The 24,700-nt window shown below is 36.5% G+C and overlaps 3 protein-coding genes across 4 annotated transcripts; all 3 read left to right on the plus strand.

Moving 5' to 3' along the window:
- Positions 1 to 3,361: 3,361 nt before the first annotated feature.
- Positions 3,362 to 6,025, plus strand: LOC128619456 (urokinase plasminogen activator surface receptor-like). 2 transcript variants are annotated; one of them, XM_053643654.1, is made up of 5 exons: positions 3,362 to 3,446; positions 3,536 to 3,646; positions 4,597 to 4,736; positions 5,038 to 5,145; positions 5,355 to 6,025. In XM_053643654.1, exons 3-5 carry the CDS (start codon positions 4,664 to 4,666, stop codon positions 5,552 to 5,554), a joined length of 381 nt encoding a protein of 126 aa, XP_053499629.1. In that variant the 5' UTR covers positions 3,362 to 3,446; positions 3,536 to 3,646; positions 4,597 to 4,663; the 3' UTR covers positions 5,555 to 6,025. The 2 variants fall into 2 exon arrangements, with proteins under 2 accessions (XP_053499629.1, XP_053499630.1); XM_053643655.1 differs by lacking the exons at positions 3,362 to 3,446; positions 3,536 to 3,646 and having other exon boundaries at positions 4,336 to 4,736.
- Positions 6,026 to 11,172: 5,147 nt separating this feature from the next.
- Positions 11,173 to 13,328, plus strand: LOC128619887 (urokinase plasminogen activator surface receptor-like). The gene is made up of 5 exons (XM_053644386.1): positions 11,173 to 11,503; positions 11,595 to 11,705; positions 11,885 to 12,031; positions 12,301 to 12,411; positions 12,766 to 13,328. Exons 1-5 carry the CDS (start codon positions 11,455 to 11,457, stop codon positions 12,966 to 12,968), a joined length of 621 nt encoding a protein of 206 aa, XP_053500361.1. The 5' UTR covers positions 11,173 to 11,454; the 3' UTR covers positions 12,969 to 13,328.
- Positions 13,329 to 19,776: 6,448 nt separating this feature from the next.
- Positions 19,777 to 23,167, plus strand: LOC128619855 (urokinase plasminogen activator surface receptor-like). The gene is made up of 5 exons (XM_053644336.1): positions 19,777 to 19,885; positions 19,982 to 20,089; positions 20,258 to 20,425; positions 20,748 to 20,858; positions 22,530 to 23,167. The coding sequence occupies exons 1-5, from the start codon at positions 19,837 to 19,839 to the stop codon at positions 22,727 to 22,729; spliced, it is 636 nt and encodes a 211-aa protein (XP_053500311.1). The 5' UTR covers positions 19,777 to 19,836; the 3' UTR covers positions 22,730 to 23,167.
- Positions 23,168 to 24,700: the final 1,533 nt, after the last annotated feature.

The following is a 24,700-nucleotide window of genomic DNA, read 5'->3' on the forward strand; positions in this document are numbered from 1 at the left end:
GTTGATGGGATTAGATCGTACGTCTAGAAATTACGGATAGTAAAGAATACTTAAACATACATAAAACATACATGGGGCTGGGCAGAAAAAACAACAAAGAGGATGGATAGAGAACAGTTTGTACTCACCCATGGTTCAGCGAAAACAAGTGATGCAGGGGGAGAAAAAGGGGGGGGGGATCTTTAGGTAGAAGGAGATAAGGAAGAAGCCTCCCAAAAGTAACAAATAATAAAGAAAAACAGATGTTGGCTAATGATGCACGAGAACAGATGGAGGCAAAAGTTATACTAGGAATAACTTGAGGGCCAACACAGTGAAAAGGTGCAAGTTGAGATCAGAGGGTCCTCCCTAAAGGTACATGGATGCTTTAATTGTATATAAGACAACTGTAAAGGATTGTGCTTTGATACTTGCCACCTACGGGTCAAGCACATATCCCTGGTCCAGTAATACTGGTTTGTTTGGTAACTTGCTGAATAAACCTGCCTTATCTGTATCCAGTCTCCGAGAGTTTTGGTAAAGTTATTTCTTTAAAGTATAAGTCAGATTGGTTAATAAAGTATAGAAGTGTTAAAAGTTATTGAGCTAGCAGAGCCAGTGCAGGCCGAAGAAGACGAAATTTTCCTGCAATTTCTTCAAACGATCATTTTGTAGAAAGTTAACTTGCTTTGGTTGTGTAGGAGTCAGTGGTGGCTGGTCAATAGGGGGCACTGGGGCGGTGCCCTCTTTAAGTTATTCAGAGAAGAAGACTACTTAAACATGTTGTACATAAGGTAAATGTGACGCGGCGTGATGGAATAATGGGCCCGCACAAGAAAATTGATGGCAAGGCCACAATAGCACTTTTGTGCAAAGGTGTTTTATTGACAGTGTTCCTATTTACAGTCCACAAAAATATGTACATCCACGTGAAGGCCCCCAAAAAATAGACAAAATAGGGGAAATGGGGAAAATGGAGAAAAACTATACAAAAATAAATACACTACAGCACTTTGCTGGTAACTCCTTCCACAGAACTGTAACTACACCGTATACTCAAACTAAAAAAACCCCACACCTTTACACAAATGAACAGGCCTGGCTTTTAATCTGTAAGCTCCACCCACATGGACTTCTCCATGTTCTTCCAGGGGTAAATATTAAAACAATGACTTTTCATAAATTGCAATGTCTATAAAGAACATAATCTTAATATATCATAACACATATACACATTCATTAATATTCATTATATAATATTATATATATATATATATATATATATATATATATATATATATATATATATATATATAAAAGGTCATCAACAGACCCTTAAAATGGGAAGCGTAGCCATGCAAATCAGCAGTGAACATGCAAAGTGAGTGGATGTGAACAGAGAATATCTGAAAAAAATATGCAAGACTTTGCTCTTCTGTTGCCGCTCCGGTATTGCTCTTCGTGGTCGCGATGAAACGGTTGAATCAGAAAATCGGGAAAATTTCTTACAGTTGATGGATTTAAGGGCCACTGATAACTATCTAATTAACCGGCTATTCAAAAATAGAGAGAGATCATTTAATTATGTTCATAGCAACCACAAGAATAAGTTGATCAATATAATGGCCAGTCAGGTTAAAAGTGACATCATACAACGAGTGCATGAAGCTGGAATTTTTGCCCTTATCACGGATGAAACGCAAGACATAAGCAGGCATGAGCAAGTTGCAGTGATTTTAAGATCTGTCGACAGAGACCTCAGTGTCTATGAATCATTCATCGGATTTTATAGGACTGACAAAACAGATGGTGAATCTTTGCCCCTTCTTTTAACGGATGTACTGACAAGCTTTAATCTTGATATCTGCAACTTGAGAGCGCAATGTTACGATGGTGCAGCCAGTATGCGAGGAACTACCGTGGTGTAGCTACACGCATTTTAAGAGAAAATCCACTGGCGATGTATGTCCATTGTCATTCGCATATCCTCAACCTCTGCATTGTGGATGTCAGATCTAGTCAAATCTAGAACGAACTTAATCATGTAGTATCGGTAGTAGTAACTGCAAACAACCACAAAACTCAGACCAGCGGTTTCTGTTCCCTCCTCTGGCTTCCTGCATCACCTTTAAGACACTGCTGCTTGCCTACAAAGACATAAATACTTATTCACATTTACATTTACAGCATTTATGGAGTCTAATACACATGTGTGATGAAAACTAGGAGAAGTTAGAAGAAGAGGTTTCTTTTTTTGAGTTGTTGATTTCGATTTTTGTTTGTCCTGTAGTGTTAACTGTGGTATTTTGTCGTGTACTTATTAGTGTTTAATGTGCTTCTACTGTATATATGTCAAATTCATTCAACTTTCTTCCCTCTATCGTACAGCTGTAACGTTCCATCTTATGAGGTTTTCAACACTGTGCATGTCTACCTCATAGGTCTTTTCTTTATCTGTGGTTTAAAAGGCTTTCCTGTTTTTCTTGTCCACAGTGGCACAGTTTAAGCAGAACATTTGAAACATAAGCAGACAAAATAAATAGTTTTCTACAATATTGTCTTTTCTTAAATTAACCTGAAAAACTTCTAGAATATGACCGAGACAAAGCAATTCGGTTTTAGCAGCGTATTTAACAGGTTGGATGAAGCGTCTGTCCAGACAGCAATCGAGAGCAATACTTTGGGGATCTATGTAATAAAAGTTATAAAACTGTGAAGTTTAGCTACAAATACACTGTACACACCAAAAAAGTTTGGTGTCTGGATGATCTTTTACACTTCACACACTTTTTAATCCTAATTCCTCTATATAAACAATTAGTGACATATATTAAGCAGGATTTCATACTGCGTTTATGTGATTATTTTCTGTAAAACCTTTATATAATATAATCAAGTAATGCAACTCAAATATGTCAAAACTAAGAAGAAATCATGTTGGGAAGACACATAAAATCACTATGAAGCTACTTTATTTGTTTGCTGAAAATAACTTGTTTCCAATGTGATGAATTTACATGAACAAAGGAAAATTATGTTGAAGTAACTTATCTAAATCATGTAGAAACGGTGTACATGATAAAATCATGTAAATCCAACCCACTTTTTTTTTTTGTGGAGTAATAGAACAAAATCATGCATAAATGGACAACACTGAACACTTCCAAACCCTGCAGAACACTACTGTGTTTTTAGGTGAGGCTCTTTTGACCTCCAGCAGTGGCTTTCAAGAAAGGCAAAGCTAAACCCTTTTTTTAAAAAATGAAACTTAAGCTGTATTTATATGTGGAACAAATCCCTCCCACCATACACACCCCATTGCATATCACCAAAAAAAAAGGCTTCCTCTTAGACGTTACTCACATTTTAACCTCATTCAAACTATTTTCACACCTCAAATTCTACAAAAACACCAACGATGAAGTCTCAGGTCACACTCCTGCTCATCTGCATGCTTTTCTCCAAAGGTAATGAAGCTCACATGGAGCTCATTTCAGTAAATTAGTCCTTTTTTCCCTTTTTTTTTCATCATGCAACAATTCTTGTTTTTCTTCAGTGCTGTCACTGACTTGTCAACAGTGTATTCCAAAATCATCTGAAAAATGCACAGAAGAACAGGTGACCTGTGCAGATCAGTGTCTCACTGCAACCACTTCTGTGTACAGGGGTAAGTACAAGAAATGATTACGTCAGTTCCTCATGTATACATGTATATACTCATATATAGAGTAAAACATGGCACGGAGGTTGATGTTCTGATGTTCTGTAACAGCATGTCCTTTAGTGTGTTTTTACTTTCTCCAGTTTATCTCTCTCTCTCTCTCTCTCTCTCTCTCTCTCTCTCTCTCTCTTTAAGTTAACAAGACCAAAAATTAATCTTCAGCTTGTCATGTTTCTGAGAAATCGAAAGTGTAATCTCCTCTGTGCTGAAGACTTCCTCATGTCTTTACATCTTTACAGCTGTTCCACACTTTTAATCGCTGTAATAATGTAGGTTTTCTTGTAACTAGCTACTTTTTTCCATCAGGGAAGGGTGTTATATCCCACTGCGTGTTTCCTCTACTCTTAGTCTGTCTTTATCTTGCTATCAGACGCAGGAGTAGTATGGAAAGCCAAAGGGGTCATGTAGAAGCCAGTGGTGGTTTTTAAAATGGGGTGGTACAACTGTGTGTATATGAACACGATTAAAAATTCCTCTGGATGCTGAGGCCTCTGAGGCCCCCTAGTGGCTGAGACCCAGGGCTGCAGCCCTTGTAGTCCGTTTATTCATTAATATTACTCCAAAAAGAGAATTGTTTATTTAAAATACTAGCTACTATAATCATTAAGAACAGCTGCTAGTTAATGTAGCTAGCCACAGTACATGTTGAGACGTGGGTCCATCCTGTGAGGATTGCTGTTTCTGTTAGTGAGTTGAAGCTATGAGTATAAATTGGAGGCTATTTTGCTATAGAAAAAACACTTGATTGTCCAGTTTTTACTGGACAGTTTTTGTCCATTACCTGTTTTTTTTCCCCAAATGGGTGTTCATTGTCAACAATATCTCAAGCTCAAGTTCAGTACTTCTTATATGAGTGTAGAACACTTGTTCACATTGATATGTATAATGTCCTATAGGTGGTGAAAGGTGTCAGATGTTAATGTGAAGACTTGCGGCACGGCAGAGACATGTGTAACCGGGAGCATGAACCTGGGAGCGATGAAAATAGTCAACGATGCCAAATGCTGCAAAACTGATCTCTGCAATGCTGAAACGGGTAATACAACACACTCCTCAAAGCGGTTCAGTTCTCTGTTTTTATTTTCCATTTCATTCAAATTCTAGATATCTCTTTCATTTCACAGTACAAACTTAGAATTTGTTACTTAATCTTTGGCAGTTCCTCTTTATAGGTATGTTGTATGAGTGATGGAGGATAATCTGTGTTTACATTTTGTAATCTAATTACAGTAGATTATATTTTATCTTCCAAGTATAGTATTAGATATTATTGGAGTAAATATTGGTGATGTACGAGACACAATGAGCTGTTTGTTTGATTTTTTTTGTTTGTTAAGCTCTGAAGCAGGCTCCCAATGGGAGATCGTGTTACAGCTGTGATGCCAACAGCTGCTCAGAAACAGTGAACTGTGAAGGAAGTGAAGATCACTGCATCAGTGCATCAGGTGAACATGTTCATCTCTGTTATGGATGTAATGGAATATGAATACTTTATTCAGAATGGAAATATATAGGCTACTGCTCTAAACAATTTTTTTGTTTGTTTTTTTTTTTAATCTTGACCACACAGGGCATGTGGTTGAGTGTGCACTGGGTGCATTTTCATAATTTTCCATTCATTTATTTCTAAATTCTCTCTCTCGCTCTCTCTCAGTTAAAGAAGGGAGCAACACCATGTCTATGAAAGGATGTGTATCCAAGATCCTCTGTGCTGTTTCTCAATCAAGCATGTCAGGAATCGACATATCAAATATGCAGTGTTGTGAGGGGAATCTGTGTAACGGTGCTGAGAACTTCACACTGAGTTTCCTCCTCATGATCGTCCTTCTGCTCTCCTCCGTCCTCTTCTGCTGAAATCTCCACTGATGGAGTCTTATATAATATAAGACAAAACACCAAGAAGTAGAAGTTTCTGTTTCTTTTTTAGCCTGCTGATTTAGAGTTTTGTTTGTTTGTTTTAGCATTAACTGTGGTTTTATACTATATATCATGTCCTGTTCAATATTTCAAACAAAACATATCAGTCATGTGTCTCAATGTTCTATTTGGAGACTGTGAGATGATGATGATGATGATGATGATGATGATGTAAATGTTCATGAACAGAACCTACCACCAAAATATTTTTTTTTTATATGCAAAGCAATTAGGAAGTCCAGTAATATACTCAATTTTACTCAGGTCTACAGATTTATTATTTATTTTTATTTTTTTTTTAAAAAACAAAACATTTTTGTGCTCACAATTGTAATCTGTCGATGAAATGCTTTTTTTTATTATTATTTTATGCTTTTTAATTTTATTATTATTACCAAATGCTTTATTTTTAATAATAATAATAATAATAATAATAATAATAATAATAATAATAATAATAATAATAAATCATAGACATGTATGTATGAATTGTGAGTAGTGCAACGCCTACACTTGAAAAAAAAATGAGGGTTAATGAATATAATACACATGAACTATATAACATTTTCTTAAAATAATCTACAACTGTAGTATGGGATTTTTTTGTAAAGCACACGAGTGAAGAAGGCGACCTCAACCCGCTACACACTTCCTGTATAAAGCACTAGGCAAAGTTGCCAAATAACACGCGGACACACAAAATATCAGATGTAAAGATCTCTCTTTATTCAAAGATGAACAGAGTATATTGTGCTTGACATACAACAGAGGCAATGGGTTTGCTATTGACTGCAAGAGAGATGGCATTTTTGCATAAAACACTATGCATACCAATGTAAGAGGGGAACAACTCCATATATGGTATTCAGAAGACATGGAAATGGTGAGAGGCTGTATCTGCCCATAAACGGTTGAAACTGGTTCCATGCATTATCAGGAGAATTAACTAAGGGAGAGGAGTGTAACCTCAAGTACACATGTTTAATATTCGGAGGAAACACAACATGCAGTCAGTAGAAACACTTTTTAGAAGTGTTCTCGACATTTTTAGACGTGAGAAAGATAAAAAGAAGTGATAAGTAATATCTGAAGCATGTGTAACATCATGCCTATCTATGCTTCCGCTATGGAAAGCCAAAAAAATAAAAAATTCTCTCTGACTCTGAGGAGCCAGAAGTTTGTGCTGAAAACTGAGAGCAGCTCTCAAACATATAAAGTGCTGCTTGAAGTTATTACTAAGGCTGGGTGAGCTTTTTTGCTCCCCAGTGAAAAAAATCTCCCTCACACTACAGAAATCCCTTTGTTTCCAGAAGTGCATGACAAAATATCATGCATTTGGGTGAAAACCATACATAAGAGTATTTATAACCCCGCAATGTCAGATTATTTGAACATCCTGTGGAATGAACGGCACAGCTATTTAGCTATGCCAAAGGTGGAGGAGGTGCTTGCGAGCTACCTCTCTCCATCGACGGCAGGTAATTTAGGGGGGCCAGCTTTGCCATTCAAGCCACCGTGTAAGGCCACTGTGGCGTTGGTGTGCAAGGCCTATGCAGTAGTGGGTGTTGCTGGTCACTGCAGACAATGGTAGTGTTATAGACCTACCAAGCAGACCTGCTGACCTTCCTTCCCTGTTGTGTCGACTTCACCAGGGCATCCACGAGTGTAGCCCGGGCCAGTGCTACTGCGAGGGAACAATTTCCTAATCGAAATATTTTTCATGACACAAAATGATATTAATGTTCGTGCCAATGAAAAAAAATGATGCATGCTTCATGGGTTGTTTAATTGTTAAGAAAGACTAGTCCAACAAGTTGAACTCCACTGCAAACAAGTCGAGTCCTTTCAGACAAAATTACCCAATTACCTCTCTTATTTACCTCAGGACATTGGTTTGGTTTCAGGTCATTGTATGTATTGGAGGAATACTGTCTTTACGTGCCATCCACACATCATCCGCATTCTCTGAATTCCTACAAACATCCAAACTAAACCAAACCTATGCCTCAAGGTAGATCTGCAGGTAGATTTTAAAACTCGCTGGCCCAAATAGTTCTTCGTTCCTGATTCACTCCAATAACAGGTTTTTGGAGTTGGGTAAATATACGTTGCAGTGTTAAAGCTGTACACTGTGTAAAAGACAACATCTTAGCGAGTTAAAATATAGATAGATAATTTATTGGTCCTCAAAGAGGAAATATGTTATTTATAAATTTGCGTACAAAAACATAACAACATCATACATATAAACCATCATAAACAAGCACAGGCATAGAGGGGAGAAGGGGACAAGCATAACATCAGGATCATCATACAACAAATGCATCTGGCATCACAATGGCCATGTGTACCTGTGTGTTTAACGCTCGTATAGCCATAGGAACAAAACTCCTGCCATAGCTGGCCTTTCTGCACATGGGTAGTCTATACCTCCGGCCAGAAGGAAGGGGGTTGAAATATTTATAAAATGGGTGGTTTGGGTCACTCAAAATTTTATGTGCCTTCTGGAGCGTATATGAACTGACACAGTCCGATAAATTGGGGGTGGGAATACCAGTAATTTTTCTCGCTAAATTAGTTATTTTCAAAAGTTTGTTCATATTGGTTACTGTTAGCATATGGAAAAAACAAATGGCACCATACATAAGAACAATAATACTTCGGTACAGAAGAAGAAGCAGACTAGGCTGAATAGACAGATATTTAAGTTTACAGATAATTGTGAGTCTCTGTTGACAGCACTTGTAAATACTTAGAGTGTGCTGATTGAATTTGAGATGTTTATCCAATGTAACAACCAGATATCTGAAATGCTCCACACTTTCAACCATCTCTCCATTAATGGTAATACTGGAAGGATGGGTAAGTGTTTTGGAAGAGCTAAAAACCAGTTCCTTAGTCTTTTTGATATTAAGGTGGAGAAAATTATCATCACACCATGTACTAAAATGTGCTATGGAGCGTTGATAGTCCAAAAAAGAATCATTGTCCTTATTAAGCAGTGCAACAATGGCAGTATAGTCTGCATATTTAAAGTAATGAGTGGTGGTGATTGGACTCTGACAATCATTTGTATAGAGAATATAAAGAATATATATAATATCTTAATACAATATAATATCTTGAATATAGTCAAAATGACCTTGTATTTCCTATTATAAGATTACAAGAAACCAATAATTTATTCATAAAGTCTATTTAACCTATTTCTAGACATTTCTAGGGAATTTCACAATTGAAATAGTATTGTTCTATTGGCAGATCATTTTGATAAATTTTTAATTTTAAGCATTAATTTATTGAAAGAAGAAAAATGATAGAATAAGAAAATATAAAGCCTAGGAATTGTAAAATATATCAAGAAGTAGGCTTAATAATCTTATGTTTGGTTTATTGTCATTTTATAATAGGAATTCGACTATATTCAAGATATTTTCACTTGCTGTCATTTTTTTTTGCAATGCAAAAGAAATTGTGAAATTACAGTATATGTACACTCTACGATATCACATGTAAAAACAACCCACACAACTCAACACAAACGACTGTGCTACAACGCGACATTCAGCTCGCCTGCAGTTCTCCTATAAAGCAACATTCTTATCGTGTTAATGCTATGGAATGATCAGTATTTAAAGCAGAGGTGAAGTATTTACTAAAGAATGATGTAGCTGAACCCAGTTTCAGCCCGTGGAGTTCTCCGTGTCTTCTCGTTCCAAAACCAGATGCTACGTTTAGATTTTGCTCGAATTATCGAAAAGTAAATTCTGTTACAGTCCCAGATGGTTATCCTGTACCTAGGGTGGAGGACTGTATAGATAACTTCCATGAAATTTAGAACCAAGTTAGACTTAACTGTTAAAAAGTTACTGGTAAGTTCCCCTTACCCCTCGCGCTGGAGAAATCTCCGCTTTTGTAACTCCTGATCATTTTCTCCAGTAATGCTGTTCGCGTTACGGGATGCTCCAGCAACATTTCAGCATCTTGTTAATATTGTGCTCTCAGGAATACCCAATTGTAACGCTTACCTTGAGGATCTCTTGGTATAATAATCTGACTGCCACAAGCATTTGTGCCTCCTAAGAATAGCATTCCAATGCCTAGCAAATGCATCTTTAACTGTAAATCTGGCCAAGTGTGAGTTTGGAAAAGCCACAGTTACATACCTGGGAAAGGTAGTTGGTCAAGGTCAAGTCTGGTCTGTAGGTGCCAAGGTTTCCGCTATTGTTTTTTTCCTGTGCCCACCACACGATGAAAATTATGCCATTTTTTTAGGCATGGCTGGATATTATAGTACTTTTTGCTGAAACTTTTCAACTATTGTACATCCTCTTACCAGTCTGCCGAGTCCTGCCAATGATTTCGTCTGGTCTGATTCTTGCCAACGCGCTTTCGATAACATAAAGGCCTTGCTGATTGCTAATTGAACTCTGTGGAAAATCCAGTAAAGTATAATTTCAATAATTTGTAATAAGGGAACACGCTGTCAAAAAATATATAGTGGTGCAGTGGGTAGTGTTGTTGCCAGCATTATGGCCTTGTCCAGACCCATTTTAGAAACTTTTTGGGAACTTAAAATAAACAGACAAGAAAAACAAACAGGATTTAAAAAAAAAAAAATACAACCACATTTTTATTCTTTTTGTACAGGTTGGTAATATAACTGTTTCCCAAACTTGGCAACATTTCTAGGGTTAGGGTTACTGGTATATACTGGGACTAATCAGTAGATCTGCTTGAATCGACATGGTCTCATGCTTGCAACATATGGTGATGAAATTATTTAACCGTTAAAGGAGTGGTTAAAGTTCACAGTTTACCTTACAAATTCTTATAAATGACTCATTCACAGTATCCTTGTTTGCTCAGCTACTTGAGATTATAATTGCATACAAATCCACTTTCACTATCACTTTTCTTCTCTTTCTAAAGCTTTTCTTTCCTTCTTCCTCTTCTTTAAACCTTTAACTTTCCTTGTTTTTTTTTCTAAGTGTCTAACTAGAACTTCTGTAACTTACATTTTAAAAACAAATGCACGTTTTAATGGGCCTTTTCCTTCCATTGCCTCCTTGTAAAATCTGCAGGAAATTTAAAGTCAAAGCACTGAACCAGGGAACAGCTGTACACTATTTCTCTTTTTTCTTCCTTCTTTTTATTTTTTCTTTTTCTTTCAAAGTCATAGTGAAAAGCCACATGCAATGCAAATAATAGATTTCATTTCATTTGCTCAGAATTCATGCTTGGTTTAGCACAAGTAGGATGACAATGGATCTGGTTGCATTCTAATTTTATACTGAGGCTCAGAGTAATAGAAATAGGTTGCATGTTACATAGACAACACTGAATCTGTGTGAAACTTCTGAACAGTGGCGGTTAAGGCTCTGGGTTACTGATCGGAAGGTTGCGGGTTCAAGCCCCAGCACTGCCCAGCTGCCACTGTTCGGCCCTTGAGCAAGGCCCTTAACCCTCTCTGCTCCAGGGGCGCTGTATCATGGCTGACCCTGCGCTCTGAACCCAACTTCCTGACGTGCATATGTATATGTGACCAATAAAGACTCATTATTTATAATTCAGTGGTGACCCTGAGCAGGATAAAGCAGTCACTGTAGATGAATGAATGAATGAATGAATGGTGACTTCCAAGAAAAAGAAAGTTAAGCCCCATCACGTTTAAAGAAACAACACCATAGGCGTCTTTAGACATATTAAATCCCGCCCTCCATACACACACCCCGTCATTAGATCACTATAAAAAGCAGGCTTCTGCCCAGAACTTACTTACATTTGAACACCATCTGCTTGATCTTCACACCTCAACTTCTACAGAAACACCAACGATGAAGTCTCAGGTCACACTCCTGCTCATCTGCATGCTTTTCTCAAGAGGTACTGAATCTCTCATTTTAAATGGAGGAAATAAATATTGAGTGTACAATTTATTTTTCTTCACCAACTTTTCCTTCTCATGTTTTATCAGCACTGTCACTGAGTTGTCAAGTGTGTTCATCAACATCTGCACCATGTCCCAATGCACCAACTAACATATGTCCAGATCAGTGTCTCACTACAACCTTTTCTGTGAACATTAGTAAGTGTGTGTGGCTGTGAAATCATATTTTGACAGTCGTTAATTTCTGTTCAGTCCTTAGTTTTGATACGTGATCTTGAAATAGAGTGTTGTGCTAGTTGAAAAACTGTTGTATGTCATTGAAAGTATCATTTTAAGGCAGACTGTCTAATTACACTACTATCTGAAATGCTCTGTAGGTGGTACAACACTGACAAATTGGTATTTAAAGAGTTGCAGCGTGAAAGAACTGTGTGGAAGCGGAAGCCTGAACCTGGGAGTGGTGAAAGCGACTAACAACGGCCAATGCTGCAGCACTGACCTCTGTAACACTGAAACTCCGTCAGGTAAAACGAAGCACTCCTGAAAGTTGTGAAGTTTCTGTTTTTCCTTCATTTACTTTAAATTTCTTGATCTTTAAATCTGAGGTAGATCTGATAAAGAAATCTTTGACATTTCTTTATCAGTGTGTCGTACACCTGAAAGAGCAAAAGCCTTGAATAGTTTCCAGTGGAAACAATAATGTCCAATTTATTGTTGTACATATTATTAGAATACTTCTTGGTGACATGTGAAACACAATGAGCTGTTTGTTTCATTTTATTTCTCTATTAAGTTATTCCTAAGAAGGATCCCAATGGGAGAATGTGTTACACCTGTGATGCTAACAGCTGCTCAGAAAAATTGAGCTGTACAGGAAATGAAGATCGCTGCATCACTGGATCAAGTGAGCATGTTCATCTTTGGATTTAACACTTCCTGTAACAATGTAAATGTTAAACAAAAGTCTGATAACAGAAAACTTCACCACAACAATGGTTATGTGTTCTTCTTTGTTAAACATGTATTATTAATCTGTTAATTATTAGTCTTAGATTAAGTTGAGGTTCTGTTGTACAAGTTCCTGTGTCCGAGCTGTTACTATAGTAACAATAACATACTAGAACGAGCTCAAGGTTCATTCTTGCATAAGCTCATCTGACCTGAAGTCTGAAGTCCCAGAACTTGAAGTTGGATTGTTACAAAGTGCTAATCAATCTCTCTCTCTCTCTCTCTCTCTCTCTCTTACTCACTCTCTTAGTTCAACCATACGGCAATACCGTGCCTCTGAAAGGATGTGTGTCCCAGAACCTCTGTACTGAGTCTAGTTCAGTAACCCTGCTAGGAATCACTTTTTCAGATGTGAAGTGTTGTGAGGGGTATCTGTGTAACGGTGCTGAGACCTTCACACTGAGTTTCCTCCTCATGCTCGTCCCTCTGCTCTCCTCTGTCCTCTTCTACTGAGCTCAGAGCTAACAAAGCTCCTTTAAAGTTTTATATAATGCAAATGTTTTAATGGAAGTATAAGGGTAATAGAAATACAAGTTTATTTTTGGTTGTTAAGATTTTGTTCATTTGTCTTAGTGCTACCTGAGTTATAGATTACACTTCTGTTTGTAGATCAATTATGAAATCAAAAAGTCTTTAAACTTTAAGCAGCAACATCCACATAAATGGTCTAACAAGTAGGAAATGGAATATTTCTAACTCAGTACTATAAATTGTATTCTATTTTTCTTTAGCAAAAGCTTTATTGTAAGATAACCAAACTGCTTTGTGGTGTACATGCTTATTAAATATATGTAATAAAAGAACACGCATATATATATATATATATTTATTTATTGGTGTGTGTGTCTGACTGTCACATAGCTTAAAAATACATTCACAGACATTTATCAAGAACTACAGTATGTAGATAATTATCACCTTAAAATGAAACGCAGTGAGCTATAAACTGAGCTATAAACATTATAATTATATTTGTTAATTTATTCAATTGACACATTTGGGGGTACAATCAGAGCTAGATAAAGTACAGTATGTGATTTTCAATCATAGCTGCTTATTTAGCCCATTTAAAGCAGTTCTTTTTTTAAACAAACAAACAAACAAACAAACAAACAAATAAAACCTGGCTAAATCACTGCTAAAACAAAATACAATTAACAGCATTTCAGCTACTTTTCATATCTTTGGGTTACATTTATAAGGTGCAACAAAGCATCATGGAAAGGAGTATAGTCATTCTTCACTACATGATTGAAAAGAAATGTCTTCTGCACAACATCCATCCTCCTCGGATGAAAAGGTGTCAGTTCCAAAGGTTGATGACCAAGTCTAGGAACCTAGGACCTTGCTCTTACATGTTTTTGCTACAACAGGGATACTGGGGAGCAAGTCCTCAGAATTTTTTTTTTTTTGCTGGACACCCATCTGCTGCAAGTTCATTGGGTTTGCCACAGCCTAAAACAAGGAAATGGAACAAATCTGATATTGAAACAGCAATGCCCTGTCTATGAGCTTGTTGCAGGAGGATTTGTGAATAGAGGGCAGAGCTGGAGAAGGTGAGTGGTAAGGAATGCACACCTGCAGGGAGTTGTGCAGAGTGTGCTCTGCTACAGTGAGCTAAGAGTCAACCAGCACAGAGCCCTGTGTGTGTGTGTTTGCTTGCATAATAAAAGTGCTGGAAAGCAAAATAAAAAGATAACGAACAAAAGTTCCTTTTGAGTTGTTCCAAGCTTGCCTGCTACTTCCAAATTCCATACCCGAACCTGGGAAAGTGTTACAGTAAGTCTGCTTATTTTTATTTCGTTATTTTGTTTTGGGAACTGTCATTTCTAAATATTTATTTATTCGATTGTGAAAAATTGTGAAAATCAGATGGAAGGAACTCATAAATGTCTGCTTCTTCCCCCCATCTCATGGCATTTACTAATCATCATTAGAGTATTTTGAGAGGACACTGCATGAGACCAGTAAAGAATTAGAGACTTGGTATTCGTTTGGGCTTGGGATTTGGTGTTATGAAAGAAACTGACCACCAGCTCATGCAATTGCACCACTTGTCCACCAGACGTCTCACAACCTGTGGTTATCATGACCACTAATAAAGGGAACAAATCGTTCCCGTATTCTTTTTATTTAATTTCCTTAAAATTAAAATAAGTACTTCCAATAAGCCAAATAAGGACACGCAAGTACGTTCCACTTAGAACAGGCAAGAGGCATGGGTTTCCATACAAAAATACATGTTATTTTGAAATTAAAAAGACTGGCCAATAACTATTTTAAAAAGGAGCAGCCAACACAATCAAGCATTCGTTAAAGAAAACAGTCACAAGAGGCAGTTAGCAACAATCATAGGAGAACTGAGGCTTCCTGTTGAAGGGCAGGCTAGTACGACGGCACCAGCTATACAAGGGGGGGGGCACCCCACTAATCAGAATCATACCCACAAAATTCACTGCAAATGAACACAGCAATAATAATAACGACCCTTAATTAAGTAAAGCCAAAAGGTGCAGCAAAGAACTCCCCTGGCCTCAGGAAACACTCAGCTCCTACAAGGAGAAAACAAAAACACAACGTCAATTACAATCTGCTCAAAGCAGACAAAAAAGAATAACACAAAACAAAGACAAACTTACTGTCACAAAAACACAGATAACCCACACTCAAACTGATTACAGGTAGCAAGTTTACCAAAGCTGACCAAAACCACTACTACCACATAGCAGTATCAGCATAACTTATAAAGACTGTTACAACACAGTTGAATTAAAGAAAGCTGATCTCAGTGACAGTAACCAACACAAAGCAAAATAACAAAACATAACAGAACATAAAACAATAAAAACAAACCAAAGCAACCAAGCAGCAAAACCAAACAAACAAGCAGTCCCAAAGCAGAATCAAGCAGCACCGTGGCTCCGTGACTGAGGGGGAGGCGCTATACCGAAATGACCACATCTCACTCAGCCCGCCTTAACGCATGCAAAATCGAGGACCCGTGATCCGATGACATGATACTCACGATGGTACATACGAAAGTCATGATAGCGTCTTTAATAGTTGTGACGACGACAGCTGGCGCTCCGACCGGAGCTACGTTAAATTACCATGCTACACAGTTGGGAGCCTTGACGGCACATCACACCCAGACACAGTCTCAGTAGCCCAACGTCACACGCTGTAGCCCGTAGCAACGAAAGGAAGGAGCGGGTTTTCGACCATGACGCATTCTAAGAGGCCGTAACGACCATTTATATACTGTGCTAGGGAGAGAGCCCATTGGCCACGTAGTTTATAAGGGTGACGTTTTAACCACAACACACACCCCACTACACTTTCATACTTTGCGGAGTTGCACTAGAGTTGATTTCAAGCGTGCTATTTGCATTGTGGAATCTGTTGCTGTTAACTCTCAATATGAAGTGCAAAGCGATGTCACTCTCAATGAAGCAAGCCATCATTAAGCTGAAAAATCGAACCAAACCCATCAGAGAGACAGCAAATCCAACATTTGGTTCATTTTTATGAAGAAATAATGCATTGGTGCGCTCAGAAACACCAAAAGGTGAAGAAAAACCCCATTACAACAGTTGGGAGAAGAAGAACATCCTCCAGAATAGACTTCTCCGGAGTAAATACAGAGAGTTTACCACAAGATGAAAATTATAGATAAGCCTCAGAAACAGGAAGACTAGATGAGAGTTTCCTAAAAACATCTGAGTACAAAAACACTTGTACAGTTCTGCAACAGCCTATGGAGAGAGAAGACAAAGATTAACTTGTAGCAAAATTATAGGAAGAGAAGAGTATGGAGAAGGGAGAACTAGTGTATGGAGAACTAGTACTAATAAGGGAAGTACCACCTTATCTTATGGTGTTGGTGTGTATGGCTGTCAATGGAACTGGTTACCTTGTATTTATTGATGATGTGACTGCTGGCAAAACCAGCAGGATGAATCCTGAAGTGAATAGGGCCATATTATCTGCCCACATTCAGCCAAATGCTACAAATCTCATTGGTCAGTGTTTCCCAATGCAGATGGATGATGACCTGAAGCATACTTTGAAAGCAAGCCAAGGCTTTTTTAAGGCAAAGAAGTAGAATGTTCTGCAATGGCCAAGTCAGTCACCTGACCTCAGTCCAGTCCAAAAACTGAAGGCAAAATGCCAGGAACAAGCAGGAAGTGATGACAGCTGCAGTAAAGGCCTGGCACAGCATCACCAGAGAAGAAACCCAGCATCTGGTGATGTACATGGATTCCAGACCTCAGACAGACTGCAAAGGATTTCCAACCAAGTATTAAAAATTAATGAATTAATTAATTTATGATAATGTTGGTTTGTCCGATTTCTTTTGATCCCTTAAGTCCATGCACAATATAAAAACATAAAAATGCTAATAGGATGTGGATCAAGTGCTATTTTCCAAGCTGCAGAATGATGATGTTATATAATGCATATGAATGTTTAATGATTATGCATGTGAATGTTTAATGATTCTGTTCACCAGTTATCTCTCAATTAGGATGTTTTAACCAATAGAAACGTACTGTATATTGTAATTACTGTCGCTCCAGTCCAACAATGGTTCTCTTTCTTCTCCTTTCTTATCTTGGACTCATGTTTTCATTGTTGTACTCTGACAGTCACTAAACAGCTGTTATTTTTGGATATAACTGACTGTGACTCTGTTCCTTCACACACCATATATCCATTTATATATCTTCTCATTCTTTTATGGTACACCAAATTAGATTTGACGGCAAAGAAAATAACACAGTGCACGACCCGACTCTGAATACAAGAAACTTACCCAGTGTAAATATTGGCATAACTTGTGGACTTAAGTAGCCAACACTGAAAACGGCCCAAAATTTACATAATGCTTGGTGTGTGTGTGTGTTGTTGACCTGTTATATTTATATGTAGGAACTGTAAACAGATCTCTTGTGAAGTAACTTTGATTATATTCAAGTTTTGAGGATATTAATTATATTGACACAATAAGGAGGAAGTTTCATTTGCCTTTCTTCCTCATATAGAAATCTATAGACCTCACTGCATGTGAGTCACGCTAAAGCCAATAAATCTGCTTCAACTATGGATACAAGCAACTCGACTGTACTTTATACCAATGCATACGTCTAAACAACTGATTTTCTCTCAGTTTATCTACACCTGATGACTATTAATGTTTTTCAAACATAAAAAGATTTTTGATGAAAAACATTTTTTGAGTCAGATACTTTATTGACTGTGGTTTCTTGTTGCATGATTTTTTTAAAAATAAATACGAATATGTAGGAGTTTATGTTTATTATTGTGGTTTCTCTGATGTTCCTTGTTTTACTGAAGCATGTCATCAGTCTTCCCAAAACAGTGTAAACAGATACTGACATTTAATTAATAGACAAGGAAGGAACCTTAGGTTAAGGATAGACAGCTGAAATTTATATTATATTTGAAAATATAATATTTAAATAATTTAGGCCTATTAGTTAGTGTTCTTTTAAAAGATAAATTACCATTATTAATAATTTAGGTTAGGTTTTTTAAAAATAAATAAATAAATAAATAAAAAGATAAATTATTACTATGACATGACCTTTTAGATTTTCAAAAAGTGGAAGTGAATTTCCATTTTGGAGTTTGATGACAATCAGCTCAGACACAACGCAGATCATTTTTTGATATGAAATAATAAATGACTCAATCACAACCCTTATGACAGAACTTAAGTCAGTCCATGTTTTCCAACATGATTAATTCTATTGCAAATGACATGTAGTGTTATGTAATCACATTATTCTGATGTGCTCCGTTATCAAAAATAAATCAAATCCATAAATAAATCAAATCAATAAATAAAAATCAAATAATTCACAAAAAGAATTTGCCTCAACATTGATTGAGGAATTCAGAACAGATGCTTTTGTTTTGTTTTTTATTTTACTTTACGACATTTTAAAGAAGAGGTTATTGTTTGTCCAGAAATTATGATGCCTTATGTCATTATGATATGATTTGGATCACGGTTTTCCAAGGAAACCTTTCAAAGCTATGTTCAAATTGAAAGCTTATATCAGATTTCTCGCAAATTCAACTTAAACATGAAATGTTTTCTACTGTCTGAGTAATTAAAATGAAATCAAATCCCAGTCAGATTCAAGTCAAATCTGCATATGCTGTTTGGACATGCGGCCCGTTTTGAGAGCTTTTTTGTTGACGTGTGACCTTTTCGACAGTGGAAATTTAACAACAACATTGTCCCAACTGCTCAAAGGCAAAACACAGGCGAATAGGGAAATTAACAATGAATATCACAATTAGACTTTCTTGTACTGGAAACTTTCAAAAAATTTATTTATGCAAATGAGTCTTCAGATTATGAACGTGTATTACAAATTCAAAAATCAGACATTCAGTAAGGATGAAGAGCATACGCATGGTATAAATGGGGAAAATCTTAAAACAAAATAATTTTTTCTTGTGCAATTATTCCCAACAATTATAATGTTGATTATTACTCTATATCAGTGGATAATGTGTGATAATTTAATGTTATTTTCAACAACCAGACCATCCTTGTCGCAGAATGTCATGCAAATATGAAATGTCAAGCAACCATGTTGTAGTCACAAACTCAAAATCATTTAAAATTCAAGCAGCTTGATAAATTGTTTCCCGTTGTTATGGCAAATGCCTGCAATACACTCAAATAATCCAAAATTGTTCTATTCCTCCATCTGAGGGAATACATTTTTTAACAAATATTACCTTGATTATTCACAATATGTAAAGAAAAGTGAGGTTGCCAGATGTTGGGGTTTCAGTAGCGTACCAGGTTTGTTAGCTATAGGCTTTAGCAGCACTTACTGTACATTATATTAAACCCAACAGACGATAGCATCGCTACCAAATACTAACATCTTAAGATTAATCCAGAGAGTACATGTAGTTTGCTACTAGAAATGGCACCACAATTTCATGAATGCTTTACTGAGTTAAACTAAATGTAAAAAAAAAAAAAAAAAAAATTGTCTACCATCACTATTTAATTATTCTCCGAAGGATATTACATTTGTTTATATTCTCCAATTGTAATATTATGGAAGTGGTGAAGGCATTTTGAGGAAATAAAGAAAGTGATAAGAATACTTTATATAGTATAGTATAGTATAGTCACGCATACCTGGCCCCACCCATTAAACCCAGCCCACTGTGAATTATTATAAAATTGCAAACCCTTTCATATCATATTTCATATCATAACAAATCTACCCGGCTTTGTCTTCTCAACGTCTTCCATCCAGTAACAATGAGGACCCAGGTTACGCTGCTGCTCATCTGCATGATTTCTTCAGGAGGTATGCGAGCTGATATTTCATTCGGTTAGCACGAGTTTGTGAGTAATTCCTTGCTGTGAGTTGTGTAACTGACTTTTTATTTTTATTTCCCTTTAGCACTGTCACTGCAATGTTATCCACCTATATACAATTACACGGCGTCTCGCTATGAAGCCACGGAGTGTACCAATACGTGTGCGAGAACAACAACTTCTGTGGACATCTGTAAGTATAAGAACATCTAACTTTAGATATTTTTGTGTGCTTCTTTGAATTCTGATCAATCCAAAAAAGAAAAATCAGATTTTTTTTTTTTAACAAATTTGAGTTTTTTTCTGCCTATAATATACTTTGACTTTCTGGATCATTACACAAATCTTGAAACTTTTTCAGATATCATTGGTGGTGCAGCTGGTCTAGCGCTCATATCTGAGGATGATATTTTGTTTTGCGGATCGCCAGAGCAGTGTGTAAACTCGAGTATGAACATCGGTATGGTGAAAATCGCCAACAATACCCAATGTTGCCGTACTCCTTTATGCAACAACAAAGCCCTGCCAGGTAAAACCAAGCAGTTTATTTTATTCAGATAGAGAATTAAATATTCAGCTCTGCATATGTACTGCCATCCACAAAATTCACATGTTTAAAAACACACATAAAGGAACTACCAGTGATCATTTGATTTCTTCCACATTTAGTCCCTCTTTATTGGTCTGCTGTGCGATATTGAAATGTCTTGCATGTTTATTATTATGCTCAGTAATACATTGTAAGATAACTAGAGAAAGGATAGCAAGAAAAGATTTGACCATTTATCAGTTCGGTTACATACATAAGAGATGTGTTTATATCTTTTTATTTAATTTATTTCTTTATTAAGCTATGCCGCAGCAGCCTACCAACGGGAAACGTTGTTACACCTGTAGTGACAATGACTGCTCTCGACAACTGCGGTGTGAGGGAGCTGAAGATCGCTGTATCACTGCAACAGGTGAAAAACTCAGATGTTTGTTCATACGTGTTTTTAACAATGGACATTGTCACAAAGCAGCTTTGCAGAAATCCTGGTAATGACTAATGTGCTTTGAGATCTTTAAAAAATACACCTTTAATCAAAATTTGTCATTGGTGTCATGAGTGTCTGGAATGACGCATCTAAATTATCTAGAAAACATAAAAGAATTATAGGGTGTGAAAGGGAACTCACCTGGCCCTGGCTGAAACTCCAATTTACAGTGCATTCTACGATTAAAATTTAAAAATAAATAAATAAATAATGCAGCAAATAGCAGTAAACAGTAATAAATAAAACAAAGTCAATATTTGGTGTGACAAAAAAAATACAAATAAAAATAAACATAGTTGTCTCCGGTACAATTAGTGCAGTTTTATAAGGAAATCAGCTGTAGGTTTTATTCAACAGCCTTCATTATGTTTCATTATGTCTGAAAAGTGGTCTCTTATGTAATACGCTGCTTTCTTTACTGACATACAAACATTTTTCTGTGAGATTTAATTTAGTGCTAGAAAATGAATGTTCGGGAATCTAAAATGTTTTTGTACAGACTCGATAATGTAGAAGTCATGAGATGAAAAATATATCACAAAGTTTGTACTAAAAACATAGGGTGCCTAAAATTTTGCACAGTATTATATATACATTATATATATGTATATATACAGCCGGCATGTGTTTTCAAGCTGTCCAAAACACTCGCGGTGCTGAAGCGGAGCTGTCTGTTCAGCACCCAAGCGGAGCAGCAGTCGTGTAAGGAACGTCACAATACACATACACACACACACACACACACACACACACACACACACACACACACACACACATATATATATATATATATATATATATATATATATATATATATATATATATATATATAAATTCAAAAAAGGTTTTTCAAATAGTCAACACCAACAATGATATGAGATGTATATACTATGAGAGATATCTTATAGTTATGTTTAACCTGTGACATTAAAGTGAATAAGGATTTAATTTTTTTTTCATATCTGAGAAAGAGTACAACTGGCTAGATGAAGAATTATTTTCCTAGCTCTTGGCAGTTTAAAAGACAGTTTAAAAAAGATGCACAATAATAAAGAGTCACACAGTGCTATAACTACGCCATGACCTATAAGCAGGGTCATGTTTCTGTCAGCATATTCTGAGAATGACTCAGTAGCCATGATGTATCGCGCCTAGATTTTGTGCTACCTTCATTAGCAGATTACCAAAGCAAGCTAACAGTACTAAATAACCATGACCACTCACCAGCGGCACCACCGAGCTCTGCTACTTCCATTCATTTAATGAGAGGACAGGACAAGGTGAAACCATGGTTATATGTTCCTTCCATTTTTTTCTGTGTTAAATGGGAAGTAAATGGAAAGTAATTGCAGGTCGGAACTAAAGTTGTAAGAGGGGAACTGAGGAAAATGTTGGACTATATGCGCCGTAGTGAACGCAGGGTCAGGTTGCTGCTGGGTGTTTGTGTGTGATCATGTGACCTAACATTTGATCATATGTATAACGGAATGCAGGGTGAACATTGTGACTATCGTGAATGAAAATGAAACGGGTTCGTTAATAATTGTAACCGTTTATTCTTTCTTGTTTTTCCTTTTTTTTCCCTTTCTATTTTAGTTACTCAAGGAGTTAATGTAATGACCTTGAAAGGGTGCACAACCAAGAACAACTGCAATATTACTCTACTAAACTCACATGGGCTCATCATAACAGATGCGGAGTGTTGTGAGGGGAACCTGTGTAACGATGCTGAGAACTTCATGCTGAGTTTCCTCCTCATGTTCGTCCCTCTGCTCTCCACCGTCCTCTTCTACTGAAATGTCAGCCTGGGAAAACCCTTCATGTGGTCATATGACATTTTCTACTATATAGATATCTGTAAACTGCAGGATTATCTTTCACTTTTGCATGTTTCTCGGCCAGACGTACGTGTGAGTAGAATTTAAAAGTAGTAAGTAGAAAGAAAACAGAGAATATTTCATTTAAAATTTTCTTCCCAAGTGCTACTACTTAAGTACCTCTATCAACTGATTAACAAAAAAAAACAAAAACAAAAAAAATGATTGGCAAATTGTATAGAATTATAAGTCCGAAGCTGGAAATGAATTCTCACTTCGACTTTCAGAATCATCCACACCAGTCTCTGTCTCATCACCTGAGGTAAAAGTCACACATGATCTCATTATTATCTCTAAACTCCATTATCATCTTTATGAATGTTATGCTAACATCTGTATGGAAATTCATTTCTCATCATTTTCATCTGGGTCATTTACACATTTAGACAGACTGTACAGAGTGTGTAAGCTCTCTTCTCTGTTTTGATGCTGATGTGACAGAGCAGGAGCATCACGGACGTTACAATTCCTTCAGTTCAGTAGCTATCCATAGCTGTTCATCCAAATGTGAGAAAATCACACTTAGCTAACAAGGTTTCGATATTTATAAACGCTAAAGTAAATGCTGTAGAGGTTTTGACCTTCACATGGAGACATCAAGGCAAGACTGGAAAGTAGTATAGATTAAAACATTGACGTTGTTTGGGTGAAAAATATAGTATATTACTGGAACAAAAACAGACACACAAAAAAACACTTTTAAAAAACACATTTTTAGCTGTACAGAGATTTTTCCCAGATTCCCACAGAAATCTATATCTAATGCAGAATTCCAATTACAAATGGAAATAGAAATGACATTTTTATGTCACTTGAGGATTTCCTTTTTTTTTCCTTTTATCTGTCATGTTGCAATGTTTTGTGATGATGTGTATTAAATGAACTCGCAGCACAGCATGGATTATGCTTGTAAATCATTCATGAAGTTTGTCTTCTTGCTCAGACGTTTAAAAGTTCAAACTGAAACCGAGAAAATAAACCGATCAGAGACCGATTGCTTGGTGTTGGTGGTTCTTCATCTCCTTCACCCAAAGGTTTCGCCTCAAGATGGCAGACTAAACAATAACATGCGGAGAAATAACGTTCAGTACATTACAGTTGAGCAGTGACTGAATTTCAGGTGATGTCTATTTTTATAGCTGTGCAGATGCTTCTGTCTTCGTTGTGCAGTATTTACTTACATTTCTCAACTTTATAAATTAGCTTGCTAATCATAAACATTAAAATATGAACAAAAATGAATTGTGCAGAAATATAAAAAAAATAAAATAAAAATAAAAAAACAGGTGCCATACATATTCAAATTTAACCTCTGGAAATATTTTTTTTTAAATTGTGTGCGCGTGGAACATTCATTTAAAAAATATTCAGTACATTTTACACAGGACATCTGTTTTTATAGCTGTGCGGCTCTTTTCTCTAAGCAGGCTATTACACACTATATACTGTACTAATGAGACGTTTAAATTCGAATATTCATGAGGAGTTGGCGTGGTCAGTTAAAATGGCCGAGAATAGCACTCGGCAACGATTTTTTTTTTTAAACCAACAGCATTAAAAATATGCACAAAAGCAAATAAAAATCTGATTTAATCGTTCTAATTGGAAAAATACTACGTTGAGTCCAAGAAGATGAAAAAAGCATGGTCAATCTTAATATTGAACGATTGAGGAAGTGTTTCTATATTAAAATGAATCCAAATATCTATAAATGCCATTTGATTGAATGTTGCTTTCATTAGAATACAGTTACGTGTTGGGTGATAGAGCATTTTGCCCGAGGTAATGGAAATGAAGGTCATCTGAGGTCATGCAAGAAGTCTTTATCTCAGCCTGGTAATGCTGATAAACAGTTTAAACAGTTTGAAGAGTAAAGAGTAGAAAGACCGA

This window comes from Ictalurus furcatus, chromosome 15 (assembly GCF_023375685.1).
Source record: "Ictalurus furcatus strain D&B chromosome 15, Billie_1.0, whole genome shotgun sequence".
Taxonomy (NCBI): domain Eukaryota; kingdom Metazoa; phylum Chordata; class Actinopteri; order Siluriformes; family Ictaluridae; genus Ictalurus; species Ictalurus furcatus.

Coding starts and splice junctions, on each gene's coding strand:
- LOC128619887 (XM_053644386.1), top strand. CDS start 11,455: ATGAAGTCTCAGGTCACACTCCTGCTCATCTGCATGCTTTTCTCAAGA. Junction 11,504..11,594: donor CTGCATGCTTTTCTCAAGAG/GTACTGAATCTC, acceptor ATGTTTTATCAG/CACTGTCACTGAGTTGTCAA. Junction 12,032..12,300: donor TAACACTGAAACTCCGTCAG/GTAAAACGAAGC, acceptor TTCTCTATTAAG/TTATTCCTAAGAAGGATCCC.
- LOC128619456 (XM_053643654.1), top strand. CDS start 4,664: ATGAACCTGGGAGCGATGAAAATAGTCAACGATGCCAAATGCTGCAAA. Junction 4,737..5,037: donor TCTCTGCAATGCTGAAACGG/GTAATACAACAC, acceptor TTGTTTGTTAAG/CTCTGAAGCAGGCTCCCAAT. Junction 5,146..5,354: donor TCACTGCATCAGTGCATCAG/GTGAACATGTTC, acceptor GCTCTCTCTCAG/TTAAAGAAGGGAGCAACACC.
- LOC128619855 (XM_053644336.1), top strand. CDS start 19,837: ATGAGGACCCAGGTTACGCTGCTGCTCATCTGCATGATTTCTTCAGGA. Junction 20,090..20,257: donor AACAACTTCTGTGGACATCT/GTAAGTATAAGA, acceptor AAACTTTTTCAG/ATATCATTGGTGGTGCAGCT. Junction 20,426..20,747: donor CAACAACAAAGCCCTGCCAG/GTAAAACCAAGC, acceptor TTCTTTATTAAG/CTATGCCGCAGCAGCCTACC.